General features: G+C 55.9%; 1 protein-coding gene across 1 annotated transcript; it reads right to left on the bottom strand.

Moving 5' to 3' along the window:
- Positions 1-964: 964 nt before the first annotated feature.
- On the bottom strand, positions 965-6,639 carry CDX2 (caudal type homeobox 2). Its single transcript, XM_032402500.1, has 3 exons — positions 6,099-6,639; positions 2,475-2,620; positions 965-1,213 (listed from the first exon to the last, which is right to left on the bottom strand). Exons 1-3 carry the CDS (start codon positions 6,637-6,639, stop codon positions 965-967), a joined length of 936 nt encoding a protein of 311 aa, XP_032258391.1.
- Positions 6,640-14,415: the final 7,776 nt, after the last annotated feature.

Here is a 14,415-nt window from a genome sequence, read left to right as displayed (position 1 = left end):
TCTCTCTTTTTTTCTTTTTAGAAAAACTTCAACTGTGTTCAAATACCCCCCACTTCCCTTCACCATATCACTTCTCTCCCCATGGATCCAGAAGGCTTTTTAAATGCTGGCTTGGATGTTACACAGACCAACAACCCAAACAGCAGCAACAACAACAAAAACTCCCCTTCTTCATCAGCCCCAAGATTGTGAAAATGACAGGAAGTCCAGGTTGGCTCTGGCATTTACAGCACTGACATACATTCAGCCCAGAGAAGCTCTGGTGACAGGCTTTCTAAACAAGGCCCTGTCCCGGGCCCTCTTGTCAGGCCTGGAGTCCAATAACCACGCCCCTCACACCATACACCGCACAGAACACCAGCCAAGCCTTTCCTGGTCTGGGAAGGGGAGAGAAGAAAGACAAAGACCTGGGGGTTCTGCAGTCTCTGGCAGGTCCAGGTTTCTATCTTAGCTGCCTCTGACTTTTGCAGTTAAATCTTGCCTGCCCTTGAGGCAGGAGGGACCAGCCGGCCCTTGAATGGCAGTGAGTAGGCAGTAGCCATCTTGGCTTCAAGCACTGGCGTTCCCCCGAGTCCCTCTGTCCCCTCAGCTTCGACCAGAGATGCGTCCTGTCCCGCAGATTCTGGAGGCCGAGAGCTGGGGAGCACGGGGCTGAAAGCCTGGTCTGGTTAGCAGGTCCAGGCAATGCTCCCGCCAGTACTAAGCGAAGCCCCGGTTGTCACAGCGCATCTCCTGGCTGGCAGAAGGTCGGACCAGAAGAAGTCCAAATCTGGGAGAATGTCTTCCCTGAGGCCTCTGACCCCACTTGTCTTTACTCCCGGCCCCCATTTTTCCTCTGAGAGCTCGGTGAGCGGGCGTGCACTTGTGCATGGGAGGGGAGCGGCTCTCTCCTGAGGATGCTAGCCGAGTCTCTGCGCCTCGTGGCTCAGCCCGGAACCGCTCCGCTGCTGCCGGCCACTATAGGTCACTGGGTGACAGTGGGGTTTAACACCCCCGCCGCCGGGCCCAGGACCCCAGGGACGGAGCCCGGCACCGAGCCTGGCAGGGCAGACACGGGGCTCAGGGGCTCCGGGACGCTTCTCAGAGGGCCCGGCTGCGGCTGGGGAGGCGGCGGGGCAGGCGGCGGGGCTTGCGGTGGCGGCGGCGGCTGCTGCAGCTTCTTCTTGTTGATTTTCCTCTCCTTGGCTCTGCGATTCTGAAACCAGATTTTAACCTAGAAATGGAAAGCGGAGAAAAACAGAGGGTGGTGAAGGAGCCGATGCAGGCGGGAAAAGGAATGGCCCTCAGCACCAGCAGCAGTACGTCCCTCTCCAACTGAAGAAGTGCCCTCTCGGACTCCAGGATCCCCAGGCGTTCTCCCAGCCTTCCATCCGAGAGCCCCAGGACAGCCCAGCGCCGCAGCCCTCCCCTGAGCCCACGACGGCCTCGGCAGAGAAGCGCCTTCCTCCCTCCTCGTTCGCCACGTTTCCTTCCAGAGCAGCCTTTATCTACAGCTTTACTGCCAGAGTTCAGAGTCTCAGAACCTGGGAAAACAGAAACTGCAGAGCCTTTTCTACAACAAGCAAGAGAAGACCAGCATGGATATACTTCAAAATGACAACCTTGGGCCTCTCAAAGCTAAACGGAAATGTAATACTCCTCACCTTAAAGCTGCGAACGAGATTAAAAAAGAGAGATTTATCCATTTATTTGAGAAAGAGAGAGGGAGGGCGTGCGTGCACGTGTGGGGGGGGGGGAGGGGGGGCACAGGGGGAGGGAGAGAGAGTCCCAAGCGGACTCCGTGCTGGGCTCTATCCCACAACCCTGATATCACGACCTGAGCCGAAACCAAGAGCCAGATGCTTAACCGACTGTGCCACCCAGGCATCCCCTGAGAATGAGATTTAATGTGGGGCTTCCCAGTGGTGGATTTTGCCTGTTTTTTTTCTAGACCATATAGAGTGTTCATGAGTCAAACCTCACTCTCGTTTTTATGGGCAGGGATTAGGGTCTTATATTAATTTTTCCCCAGGTATGGTGTTGCGCACAAAGAAAATAGGTCTTTAAGTCTTCTTTCACCGAAACAGAATTGTGGATTAAACTACTACTCAGTTTTTTTCTTGCACCTTCCAGGTCCCGGAGAATAGGAAAAAAAAAAAAAAATTAACATCCAAAAAAGACAACTAGAGGTGGAAGGAAACTTTTCTAAAAGCATTCAGAAGGAAATACTCTCTATTCTCCGGATTTATTTATTTATTTACTTACTTACTTACTTTAAGTAAGGTCTACACCCAACGTGGGGCTTGAACTCAACAACTGTGAGATCAAGAATTGCATGCTCTGAGCCAGCCGGGTGCCCCTCTATCCTCCTACTTTAATCTGCCCACAGAACTGGGTGGATTCTGGGGCCCAGCTTCTAACTCTGCCAGAGGAACCCCCCCCCCCGTGACCCCCAGCCAGTGACCAGGCCCTGGAGGGAGCAAGGCGGTTCCCACCTGCCTCTCGGAGAGCCCCAGTGTGGCGGCCAGCTCGGCTTTCCTCCGGATGGTGATGTAACGACTGTAGTGAAACTCCTTCTCCAGCTCCAGCCGCTGGTGATCCGTGTACACCACTCGGTATTTGTCTTTCGTCCTGGTTTTCACTGTGGAGGAAGGAGAAATTAGGCTGAGAACTGCAAGGCGGCCCATCAGTCATGGGTAATGACAAACCTCCCTAACCCAAGGGCCATTTCTCTTCCTCCATCACCCCAGGGGGCCAGGGTTTGGCTGGTTCCTGCCAGGTCTGACAAGACCCCCCAGGGGGTCCTGAGGGGAGGGTGCGAGGCTATCCAAGACAACTAAACTAACCTTGGGGTTAAGTGGTTTTTAAAAATGAAGAAAAACTAAAACCGCATAGGCACATGATAACAGAACCCAACCACCCTTCTGGAAACCAAATATAGTACTGCAGCAGGCTAGGCCCAAAGGGCAAGGGGGCAGGACGGAATCTCCAGAGTGCTGGGAGTATTCAGATTTTCAGGCCGGCCAGAGATGGAAGACCACCCTAAAAACAGCTGGGGATGTGGGTATGTGCTGGTGACAATGTGTGGGATGGTGGTGTTACTTTCTGTTTGCTTTATTAAAAGTGGAAAAGGGGGTGCAGGAGCTGACAGGTTCCCTCAAGTCACCAGAATCTTGGCCCATCTGGTGGAATTCTGAGCTGGGGTCTGGCAGGCAGAAAAACCCTCCCGCTGGCAACATTGTATACCTGGCTGAATCTGATCTGGCATTTAGCAGTTTTTCTTTTTTAATCCCCCATTTATTTCTGCTACAAACTCTGCCAGAGCTATCCAGACCAGTGATCTATGCTCATTGGATTGAGTCAACATATTAAACCTCAGATGGATTGTTTTACTGAAGGGCTTTGACAAATAGTGCCGTTGTGGTTGGAGCAGGCCCGAGCCTGGCGTCTGCCCCGGGTCTGTCCTGGGTCAACCCTTGGCAGGGCCCTGGCCGGGAGCTCTTCCCTCCTTGCGGCCCCAGGTCCAGGTCTTCCTGCAGCCGAACAGGTTCAGCCGCCCGGTGCCCAGTCCTACAGGAAGATCTAAAGGGTCTGGGAGTTTCTTGGAGGTGTTTAATGCCCCGCAGGCCGACTTTGTTCAGGTAGAACCCTTTGCAAACCACAACAAAAGCGCCCTGGGAAGATACAGGCCGGATCAGAGGGAGCTCCCCCGAGCCGCTGAAAGGGGAACACAGCCGCAAACAATGCAGGACAAGGCGATCTTATCAAAGAAAAGCCCTTTCAATGCCTTAATAACAACCGCATTCTGTTTGAATTACCACTACTGAGCAAATGGCGGTCCCGGCTTTCATCCCCCTCCCCGCCAGGCGCATTAACATAAACACGGCCCGGCAGGCGCATTTGAATGGGCGCAGCGGCCCCGACCCAGCGCCCGCTAGGAAAGTGAAGGGAACTAACACGTTCTGAGAGCTTTCCAAGTGGAGGGCGCGTTCACACGCGTTGCCCGCCTCAAACCCACTCGAGGCGGCCAGCGGTAGTCGCCCGGTTTTACAGATGAGAAAACTGAGAATCAGACTAGGTCACGCAGGTAGTATCAGGCGTCGCTGACCCTGCTGCCAGGTGGGAGCCTAACGCGCACCTCCAGGGCTGCGGAGCAGGGCGCCAAAAAAGCTCTCGGAGCTGAACATCCCAGTAGCGGTGCTCGCCCTGGGGTGCTTGGGAGCGGCTCTTGATCCAGCGCCCTCCTTTCAGTACCCCGGATGGGCCGGGAACGCGGTGACCAGGACCCTTGAGCGCGCTGCGGCCCGCGCCCCAAGGGCTTTGGAGGCGCCCCGCACCCCCTGGGAACCGAGGAGGGGGCTGGAGGAGGGGAGAGATGAGAGGGACTTGTGAGAATTCATTATTGACTGCGAAAGTCACCACCCTCTTTCCGGGCCCTAAAAGAGACAATGGCAGGGCTGGGAAGGTGTATATCAAAGCGAGCCGGGCCGAGGACCAACCCCCTAGCCCCTTGACAGATGATGCTCCGCAGAGGAGTCGGGCTCTGGCCCGCGGGCCGCGGCCTCCCGACATTAACATCACAAGGGCGCCCGGCGCCGACTGCGGCCTTACCACCTCGGCGCGGGACATCACAGCGGCCTCTCATCTGCTGACCCCGCGGCCTGGGCTCCTGTGGCTCCCCTCCCTCTCCCCCTCCCCGGCCCAGGCCCGGCGGCCACTCTCCCGGGACACACCAAAGGTCTCCCTTAGGGCCCCCGGTCGCTGCCAGTGGCGCCCCAGGCAGGCTCCCTAAGAGAGAGCCTTCTCTGAGACGGCGCTCTGTTCAGACGAGGGCGCCTCCTCTTGGGGAAGGGACCTAGCCGAGGCTCCGAGGCTGGCCCTGTGGCCCTCTCCCTGGGCGGCCGCATTTCCCACCCGGCATGTGCCCAGTGACGCAAATACCGATGCCCAGAGACAGCCCCCAAGGACTTCTCTGATTTATACGGCTGTAATTGGCTATAAACCTCTGCAAAGTGGCCATAACCTGTATGCGGGCCGGGCTGGGCCAGAAAGAAGGGAAGAGAAAAAAGCGGAAGTGCAGAGGGCTAGGAAGACTTCGAGGAGTGCAAAGGGGACGCCAACAGGACTCTCCCACCACACCTATTCGCACTTCCTTCCCACTTTGACACACATCCCGATACCAGAAGGGGCAGACCCAGAACTAATGAGCCCCCACAATCCGGCAAGCCTAGGATGTCTGCAGGGACATCTCCTGAGCAAGCTTCTTGAACGTAGGTGCGCGTGCACACACACACACACGCACACACACACACACACAGACCCCTGAGACCCTGGAAAGGAAGGGTGGGGAGAAATGATCCCTGTCTGGAGCAGTGGCTGAATCCTCACCAAGGATTCCTCCCCTTCCCCCTCCGCAGACACAGGAGGACCCCCACGACTTCTTGCTCCTAGCCCTCCAGCTTTTGATTGAACTAACTCCTTTGCAAATCAAAGGTTCAATGAGGGGGCGCGCTCCTTTCCCCTTGGTTCCTGGGACCTTTCCCGCAACTGCAGCTTTGCTCGGTCTCCCTACTCGCCATAGCTCTTGAGATCCCTTGAATTGGCCCGAATGGCCGAATCTGGTTCCACGCACAGCCTCGCAGCCCTCCTGGTCCCCCAGGCCACCATTCTTCTTGAGTGGCTCAAGGGCGTGGAAAGAAATGCTCTAAAGCCCGGCCCGGTCGAGTGCGAGGCTCCTCTGCCCCGCGGCTCGAAGCTGCGCAGCGAGCGCGAGCGGCAGCAAGTGGGGAGGCGGCGCTCCTGCACAGCCGTGCTACGCCGACATTCCTGGGAGTGTCCCGAGAGTGTTGGGACCGTACGAATGAAGGACCCCTGAAAGAGGAAGGTGCTCCTCTGCCCTAAGCCGAACACGGGCTGGGAAACCAAAATATTCACTCCCCCCCGGCCCCCCAGCCAGCCCAGGCGCCAGGAGAGAAGCCCCGCGGTCGAGGCCCCCTGAATTGGTCTCCCGGGCCGGCCCTCCTGGCGCGGAGCTCCTGGACAGCTCTGGACGCCTCCGTCCGCCCGGGACACGCGGCCCGCCCGGCAGCCCGGTCCTGCGGGGCGCCGCCACCGCCTACCTTGGCTTCCGAGGGACGGCTGCGCGGGCTTCCGCATCCACTCACACAGGTTCCGCCGCTGGCCGCCGGGGGACAGCTGCTCGGCGGCGGCCGTGACGGCGGGCCCGGGAGGGCCGGGGTTGAGTGTCTGCAGCAACCCCGAGGCACAGGAAGGCGCGGCGGCCGGGTGGTGCGGGTGGTGGTGCGGGTGGTGGTGCGGGTGGTAGTCGGCCGGGCTGCTGTAGCCCATGGCGGCGGCCGGGGAGCCCCCGTTGAGGCCGTGGGCGACGGCGTTGGCGGCGGCCGCGGCTCCCCCCGGCGCGTAGCCGTTCCAGTCCTCTCTGAGCGGGGCCCCGTACGCGGCGGGCCAGGACGGCCCCGGGGACTGCGCGCTGTCCAAGTTCGCGGCCGCGGCGGCCGCAGCCGCCACATGGTAGCCGCCGTAGTCCGGGTACTGCGGGGGACTGACGAAGTTCTGCGGGGCCAGGTTGAGGCCGCCAGAGTGGCGCACGGAGCTGGGGTACATGCTCACGTCCTTGTCCAGGAGGTAGCTCACGTACATGGTGGCGAGGGCCCGACAGCAAACCTCACCATGCTGCCTGGGGACCGACGCTGGAGGCTGCCGGAGGGCGCGAAGGGGAAGGGGCGAGGGGGCGCGGAGAAGGGCGGCTGGCTGCGCCCCAGCCCGCGGAGCTCCGCTGGCTCCTCGCGGCGCTTCTGCCTCTGAGGCGGTCCCTCCCTCTGGCCTGCCTCCTCCCTCCTCCCTTTCTTCCTTCTTTCCTCCCACCTCCTTCCCACTGGGCTGCAGAGGCGGGGAAGACCCGCCACAGGCTGGAGTGCGGAGCCCCAGGCCAGCGGCCTTTCGTGATTAACGAGTGTTTACAAGACTCTATTAGTAATGACACAGACACCAATGGCTGGAGACGTCGAGGCGCAGCGCGCACCCGGCGCACAACCCCCCGAAACACGATTTGCATTTTAAAAGATAAGGGGGGGGGAGCTCCAGAGACCCGATCACAGCTAAATATTCAAACCTTTATTGTTAAGAGCTTCCTCCTTCCAACCTGGTGCACTTTAACCTCCAATCACAGGTTCAAAGAATGAAATCAAGAGACTTGCAAAAGAGGTGGGGGGGAAGAGTTATCTTGGTGGGAATCTGGGCTTGGAGACTGAGTAGTAGTGTGTATGCATTTGCGGGGTGGGGGGGGGGGGCATCAAGAAGCTGCTTCTATACCAAAGAGAAAAGAAAAGGGAAGCCATTACTTTGATGACAACGTTTTTGACCAACCCGAGAGGTGACGAGCCGAGCCCTAAGAGATGAGCCGGTGCCTGCCCTCTCTGAAGCTCCTGGCCAGAACGACTAACGCCCCAAACAACTGTCACTGCTAGTCGGTTATTTTCTTCCCCCAAAAAAAACTCTTGCCTCTCGCAGGACATAAATGAGGACCCTAGCTTCAGGCTGCATCTCCGAGTTCACTCACATTTGGGATTTAAGTTAAATTAAGGCAATTAATTTTTTAAAAAGCTTTTACATCTAAGACTCAAAACTGTCAAACCAAAGAATCTGTGGTAGAAGTCAGACTAGTGGAGGGCAGTAACAGAGGGGGGCAAAAAGGGGTTGCTAGAGTGCTGGCAAAGTTCTCGGTTCTTGAGCAGGGTGCTGGTGACACAGTATGGTGTCTGCAAAGATTCAGCGAACCCACACGGACATCTTTATTTTACTTAAATAAGTGGTTAAAAATCAAGGAAAGAAGAGCCAGAATTTCTGTTAATATGTATCTAGGTATATGTCATATATCATACCTTTGTCTTAAAAACACTCTCTGCTTTACACAGTAAAACACTATCCGAAGAAAATTGTCTTTCATCTCTAGGAGTCCGAAAGGGAACCCGGGCCATTAGTAACAATTGCTTCTGAAGAACTCTGAGTAGGGAAGAGTTGAGAAAGGCTCCTCCTTGGTTTTGAAGCACTGTGTCAAGGGGCCCAGGGCTCGGTGGCGGCTGCTGGGACCTGTGTTGTGCGGCCTGGCTCGGGAACTGCCCTGACAGGAACGCAAGGCGATGCGAGTCGTCTTGCGCACTCGCCCATCTCCGTTTAGCCGCCGCAGGGAGCGGACCCTTGGTAGCCTTCCAAGCCTTCTCTCCAAGCCCAGCCCGCGCTGCCAGGCTAGGATTTGAGGATCGCAGCGGCCCAGTCCGCAGACCGGGCAAGACGTCTGGGTGGCTTTGAACGCTCCCGGAACCAGCGGGACGCTAGCCGCTCATCTGCAGATCTGCACTTGTCGGTTCTCATTGTCAAGCGCTCTCTGGTATTTGTCACTTCACCTTCTCATCTCTGGAGAGCTCCTTCCAGTGCCCTTTATCTCCCTCGATCCTCACATCTCCCTAGATGGGCAACAAAGCTGGTGTTCGTGTCTCCATTTTACAGATGACACCCACCAAAGCTGCAGAGTGGAGAGAGGCCAGGCTCAAGTAGGATCTGAACTAGCCCAGGGCTGGTCCCTCCCGTCCTTTGCCTTTCCTAAGGAAGATGCTTAAAAATCAGGGGTCGGTGGAAGGTCAGAGAGCTGAGCACTCAAGAGGTGGGAGACAGAGCAGGTCCTCCATGAGGACCTACCCGCCTGGCCCAGACAGCTGAGTGTCATTGGACCTCTCGAGAAATAAAAGAGGAAATACATTGCAAGTCCCATTACAGAACCCAAATCATTGAGTTGGGGGACAGGGGGAGACAGGGGGAGTCTGCAGTCCTGATGAGAATGGGCTGAGAATGTGGGAGGTTAAATGGTGGGCACTGCAGACTTTTGATCTACCAAACATCTTCCTCCTCTTCCTGGAGACACAATTCCTCTTTCTGTCCCCCCACAACCCCCTCCCAAGCCTCGAGCTCTGGAAGCCGAGGCCCAGGATCAAGCCTGTGTCTTCGGAATGTGGGCATTCTTTGGAACAATCACTTTATTGGGGACAGCCATTCCCTCCGCCTTGCAGTGGCCGCTTCCTGCGTTTTTATGGCCCGGCCGCGGCCGCTGGCTAATTGTCCCGGTTTTCCAGCTGTGTCTCTGTGCTCTGGCCCCCGAGAAAGGGTTCTGGCCTGCCCGCCCAAATGCTTTGGGAGCGGCCAGGGTTGCTCTGGCCCCAGGGGTCACGCCAGGCCCCAGCGCTGGCTGGACCACAGGTAAACCTGAGGCTCACCTGGGGTGCAAGAGCTGGAGAAAGGAAATCATGGTGAAAAAACAATTGGTTTTCTTCATGGCAGATGGGCCTGCATGGCAGGTAGCACACACCCCCCCTTCCCCAAGGCCCTGGGTCTGGGCTGTTTGGTGAGGGAAAGGAGCCTCTACTGATGTTCTTGGACAAGCGCCTCCGATTGGAAATGTCTCACAACTGGTTGCCCTCTTAACCAAGAGGCCCTTCTGGGTCCCCAAGAGGTAGGGTGGCAGGGGCTGTCAGAGAGCAGTGGAAGGTGGCTGATGAGAAGGAAGTCTGGGTGTCTTTTCATTGTGATGGCTCAGCCTCTGGTGGGTCTTTGTCAGGGGCCTATCCTCTGGAGGCCTGCTCTGGATGGGACTCCACCAGCCTTTGGGTGCAGATGTGTGGCCTGGAAGGATGTAGGTACTACCTGCATGAGAGCCCCAGGGGAGAGCTTTCTCAGTCCAGGACCCAAGGAGCTTGGCGGCTTTCTTAGAACCTTTTGGCCTGAGCTGAGAACGGCCTGGGCTGGTCGTCCCCAACCTCTCTGCTCAAGGCTCCTTTCCAGCCAGTACCTCTGGTCTCCAAGCAGCTGCCCCGCCAGAGAAGCCTTCAGCAAATTGCTCTGGAGGAAGCACACTGGTGGCAAGCTTGAGGCTGGGGTTGGGCTGAGGCTGAATGTGACCCCATGGAGCCAGGGCTAAAGCAAGCTTTTAAGGGCAGGAGTGGGTGGGAAGAAAGAGACCCAGGTAAATAAAGCATCAGGAAGACTATAGGGCAGCCACAACTCAGTTATCAAAGGGACGTCCCTTTGTTGCTAACATTGTAAAGGCCATTCAACATTCCTTGGAGAGGGTCAGGGCTTCCAGAATTCCGGCTGGTGGCAAGGGCAGGGGCGCGGGGCGGGGGTGGGGCAGGGGAGCGTGAGGCACAGGAAGGGGCGGGCTGCTTCCCTAGGCAGATGGGACACTCCTTGAATCCACAGATCATTGACAGGACTCTCTCCCTGCTCAAAGGTCCCCAGTGTTTGCTCCAGCTTGGGGGACCCTCCTTTGCCCCATATTTGTAGCTCCTGAAAACTGGGGCACCTGTGACCCTTGTAACCCAGGTAGGGCAGGCCATCTCTGTCCCTTAGCATGCAAGTCTACTTTCGGAATCCCGTTCAGATCGAGGAAATTATCCAAATAGTGCAACGCTTCTGTTCTCCCTCTCCTCCTCTGCGCAGGAAATCCTCACCCTTCATTGACCTGGATTCCTGGGATAATTAAGGAAGATTGAGAAAGAAGAGAATGTGGTTTGATACAATTGGTCAGCCTGGCAATCTACATTGCTGTGGAGAAATGACTCGATCTCTACTTAATTTGGTGGTTAGGGAGTTCTTCAGCCACTGCGCACAATCAGCAACTCCCCTGCACAAAGAAAGGCTCAATAATGGGTGGTTTGACCGCAACACCCCCACCCTGCCCTGCCAAGGCCCACTCAGCTAACATCTCTGCGAAGGAAATCGATGGCAGTGTCCTTTCTGTGGGGCGTCCCCAGAGTCCATTCCCTGCTCAGCCCCATCAGGCCACAATGGATCCCAACATGTTCATTCTGAACAGCAGGGAGGGCCGCAGCTGTCCACAGCTGCCCAGGCTCCCCTCACAGGAGCAGATGTGTCCCTGCCCCCATTGGAGTCAAGAATGTTCCCCCCCCCCACCCTCCGCGGCAAACTGAGTGTCTGGGCTTCTCTACCTGAGGAAAAGTTCCCGAATTTGTGGGAGGTCATTAGTGGACAAAGTTTTACCACTCGGGGAGAGAAGGTGCAGGAGCTTGGGGAAATCCACTGCCTTATTCCTCTCTTAGAGGGACCAACACCAGGCTTTCTTATCCAAGGCAAGGAATTTACAATTTTTATTATGCTCTTCTATCCAAAATATATTCTTTTTCTTTTTTTTTTAAAGATTTTATTTATTTATTTGAGAGAGAGAGAATGAGAGAGAGTACATGAGAGGGGGGAGGGTCAGAGGGAGAAGCAGACTCCCTGCCAAGCAGGGAGCCCAATGCGGGACTCGATCCAGGGACTCCAGGATCATGACCTGAGCCGAAGGCAGCCGCTTAACCAACTGAGCCACCCAGGCGCCCCATATCCAAAATATATTCTTAAAGCCCAAAGATTTAGGAAAAGAAAGAGCCTTAAGAGAGGGGGTGATATTTGGGAACAGAAATCTGGTTTTACTCATTGGGTGAATGTCATGAAAATAAGTGGTGGTGGGCTGCTTTAATTCTTTCTTCTGAAATTAGAGTCTGTGGTCAGTGTGGAGGTATTGTATAACCCACTCTCGTTCTGTGTGATGGATGAGCACTGAGAATGATTTAAAGTCCCTCAAGTGAGGGCCTTAGGGTCTCACCCAGGAGGAAAACTCTTGATGCTGAGGAGAATCAGGCTCTTGGGTCAGCAACAGCTAAACGTTATCACTTGCTCTTGACGTGGAAGACTTTCAGTTACCATTTGTTCACTCACCAACATCTGTGCCTAGAGTGACCTTTGCTTATCATATGAAAATATGTTCCGAGGAAGCCCTACACGGTAGGCTTTATGAGGCTGAGGGAAGGTTCAGCTCTCCTTGAATTACTGGGCCCAGCAGGAAGCTACTCTCCCTGGAGGGGAGACAGGGGACTTACTGTCTGTGTAGCACTTCCACTTTGTAGAGGAGAAACCCAAGGCTCAGAGAGGTCGGGCGACTTTCCCAAGGTCACACAGCTAGCTGTTCCAGTCCCTAAAACTATAGGTACAAGAACATAGGTACATTCTTTGCAACCCATAAGACTCTGTATGGATGTTAATTATTACTAAGGCTGCTGGTGCCACCCTGGAAACACAAAACCAAGTAGATATTTCCTGGAATCCAAACTCCCCACTCCCATCCTCCCCCCACCAAATAGTATCAGAACAATCAGGTTCTGCTGTTGCAACATTTCGGACTACTTCCCGCATCCTACTTATTTCTCTCTTTTCTCAGACACCTGCTAACTGTTGTTTATTAGTTTATTGAATGGCGAATTTTCCATAAATTCCATCCCCAAATTTTCTCCAATTACCAAAGAAGGTGTCCATCTACTCCTGTCCAACAGTAAATACTTTCTAAAAAGAGCTCTTTATTTTTGAATTGGAACTGATATCCTAAGGCTGATCTCTGGAAATGTGTCAAATTTAAAATGAGTAAAGAAATTTATGCAAAGAAATTGTGTTGCTTCCCCCCCTCCACCTTCCTTTCTTCCCATGACAGTGTCCGTGGACATCTTTTGGACACACAGACCAAAAAGAGGGCTTCTCTGGGCAAATAAAAGGAGGCCCCCCATTCGGTTTGTCGGTTACACATGTGCATGCCAAGCTCGGATTGGGCTCGTGAATTCCGAGCAGGAGCGCTCTCAGGTCTTTTCGCTCAGAGCACACGCCGGGTTGGGGTTGGACATTTTAAGAGGGAAGTGAAAATTGGCGAAGCAGTCCCCGCACCTGGAAAGGGAGTGTGCTTGGAAGGCCTGAAGGGTTAGGGAAACTGAAATCAGCTCCTCGCCTTCCAACTGTTTTTAGCATTACTATTGCGTGCGTGTGTGTGTGTGTTTTAACGAATTAGTAAGTAAAGTCTTAAATTATCCACCCTAGAATCTGCACCAACTGGGACCCCAGACGCCGAGCGCGCTCGGGCCACCGCGCCGCCTTGGCTGGTGCGCACGCGGAGGCCCCAGACGGTGGCCCGCACGCAGTCTCCGCCATCCGGGTTTGTCTCCCGCATCCTGCGCACCGGGGCGCGGAAACGAGAAACGTCTCCGCCAGGCCAAGGCCAGCAGAAGCCCAGGGCGTGTTGCTGTGTGAGCCCACAGAAAACTGCTCTCCCAGACCTTGGCAGCCACAGGTGACCCGCTCGCGCAAGACCCGGCCGCGGCCTCTTTGCTCCTACTGGAGAAAAAAGCGTGAGCTGCCAGCGGGTTTCGCCAGGGCCCTTGCCAGCCCGGCGCCCGCGTCCCGCGTCCTGCGCCCGCCGGCAAGCCTACAAGTGCTCAGGAGTCTTTAGAGGAAGCCCCGCTCAGCCGGCTCTGCATCCCCTCCCACCTCCCAGCTCCTCTGAGGGGGCGGATCCAGGGTCTTCCCGCAGCGTATCTCCTCCTGCAGAAAGAAACCATTTCGGACAAGCTTTGGTATGTAACTGTGTGATTGAGGACACCCAGGTCGTGCTGGAAAGGTCCAGATCTCGTGTACACTCAGTCTACAATTACAGCTGGAAATGTCCCCCCACCCCCACCCCCCAGGCCGGGGAAGCCTGGCTATCTTAGGTGGAGCACGTTTACACGGACAGTCCAGACACTGCAATGGGGGCCCACCTATCTAAGCCGGACTCATCCTAGGGTTGGACAGGGTGGCTTGAATATAGTGGATCAGTGTGAGCCTCAGACCCATCCCGTGGCACTTGTATCCTGGGCCCCCAAGTTGCCCGGTCTAAAGGGAAACAGGAGGCTAGCCCCAGGCCTGAGGGGCCCACTGTAGCCTTGGGGTCCTAGAGCACAGGAACTGAGTCATCAAGCTGCCTTTGGGTAGTGTGCCCCTGGTGCTCTTGCCTCCAGGGAAGGCATCTGGCACGGGCCCAGGCAGAGGAGGCCCTGGCATTTAGTCTACAGGGATGTTGCTAGCCACGGCTCACTCCCCTGGCACCCCACCTAGCCCCGACAGCAGCTTCTGGCCTTCCCCCTTCCCCGAGCAGAGAACACCTGTAAGGTGGGAAAGGGATGGAGGTTCCTTGTTTGAAATACCTGGTGTGGTCAGAGCGGCTTCTTTCTGTGGGGTTCAGCCCCCCAACCAAGGTGAGGCCACACTGCTTTTTGTGGAAAGGTTTTCTTGGTGCAGTTGCCGCTGCTACCCCAGACCTGGGGTGCTCCCTAAAGGAGGTTCCAGTCTTCAAAAGGGCCAAACTCTGCCTTCACTTCTTACCCTGTCTGCATCTAGGAGGACGGGTATGGCTTGTTTCTCCTCTGCCAACAGAAGCTTAAGTCGTGTTCTTTGGGGTCGGATAGACCTTCCAGTGTGGGGGGGTGAGAGAGAGAGTGTGTGTGATGACCCCCTTCTGCATGAGTGGACATTCTGGCCCTCAGTGCAGACAGCTCAGGAGCCCCAGGG

Source organism: Phoca vitulina, unplaced genomic scaffold (assembly GCF_004348235.1).
Source record: "Phoca vitulina isolate PV1807 unplaced genomic scaffold, GSC_HSeal_1.0 scaffold5, whole genome shotgun sequence".
Classification (NCBI taxonomy): Eukaryota; Metazoa; Chordata; class Mammalia; order Carnivora; family Phocidae; genus Phoca; species Phoca vitulina.
The sequence above is the reverse complement of the archived record's forward strand: the minus strand, read 5'-3'. Positions and strand labels throughout refer to the sequence as shown.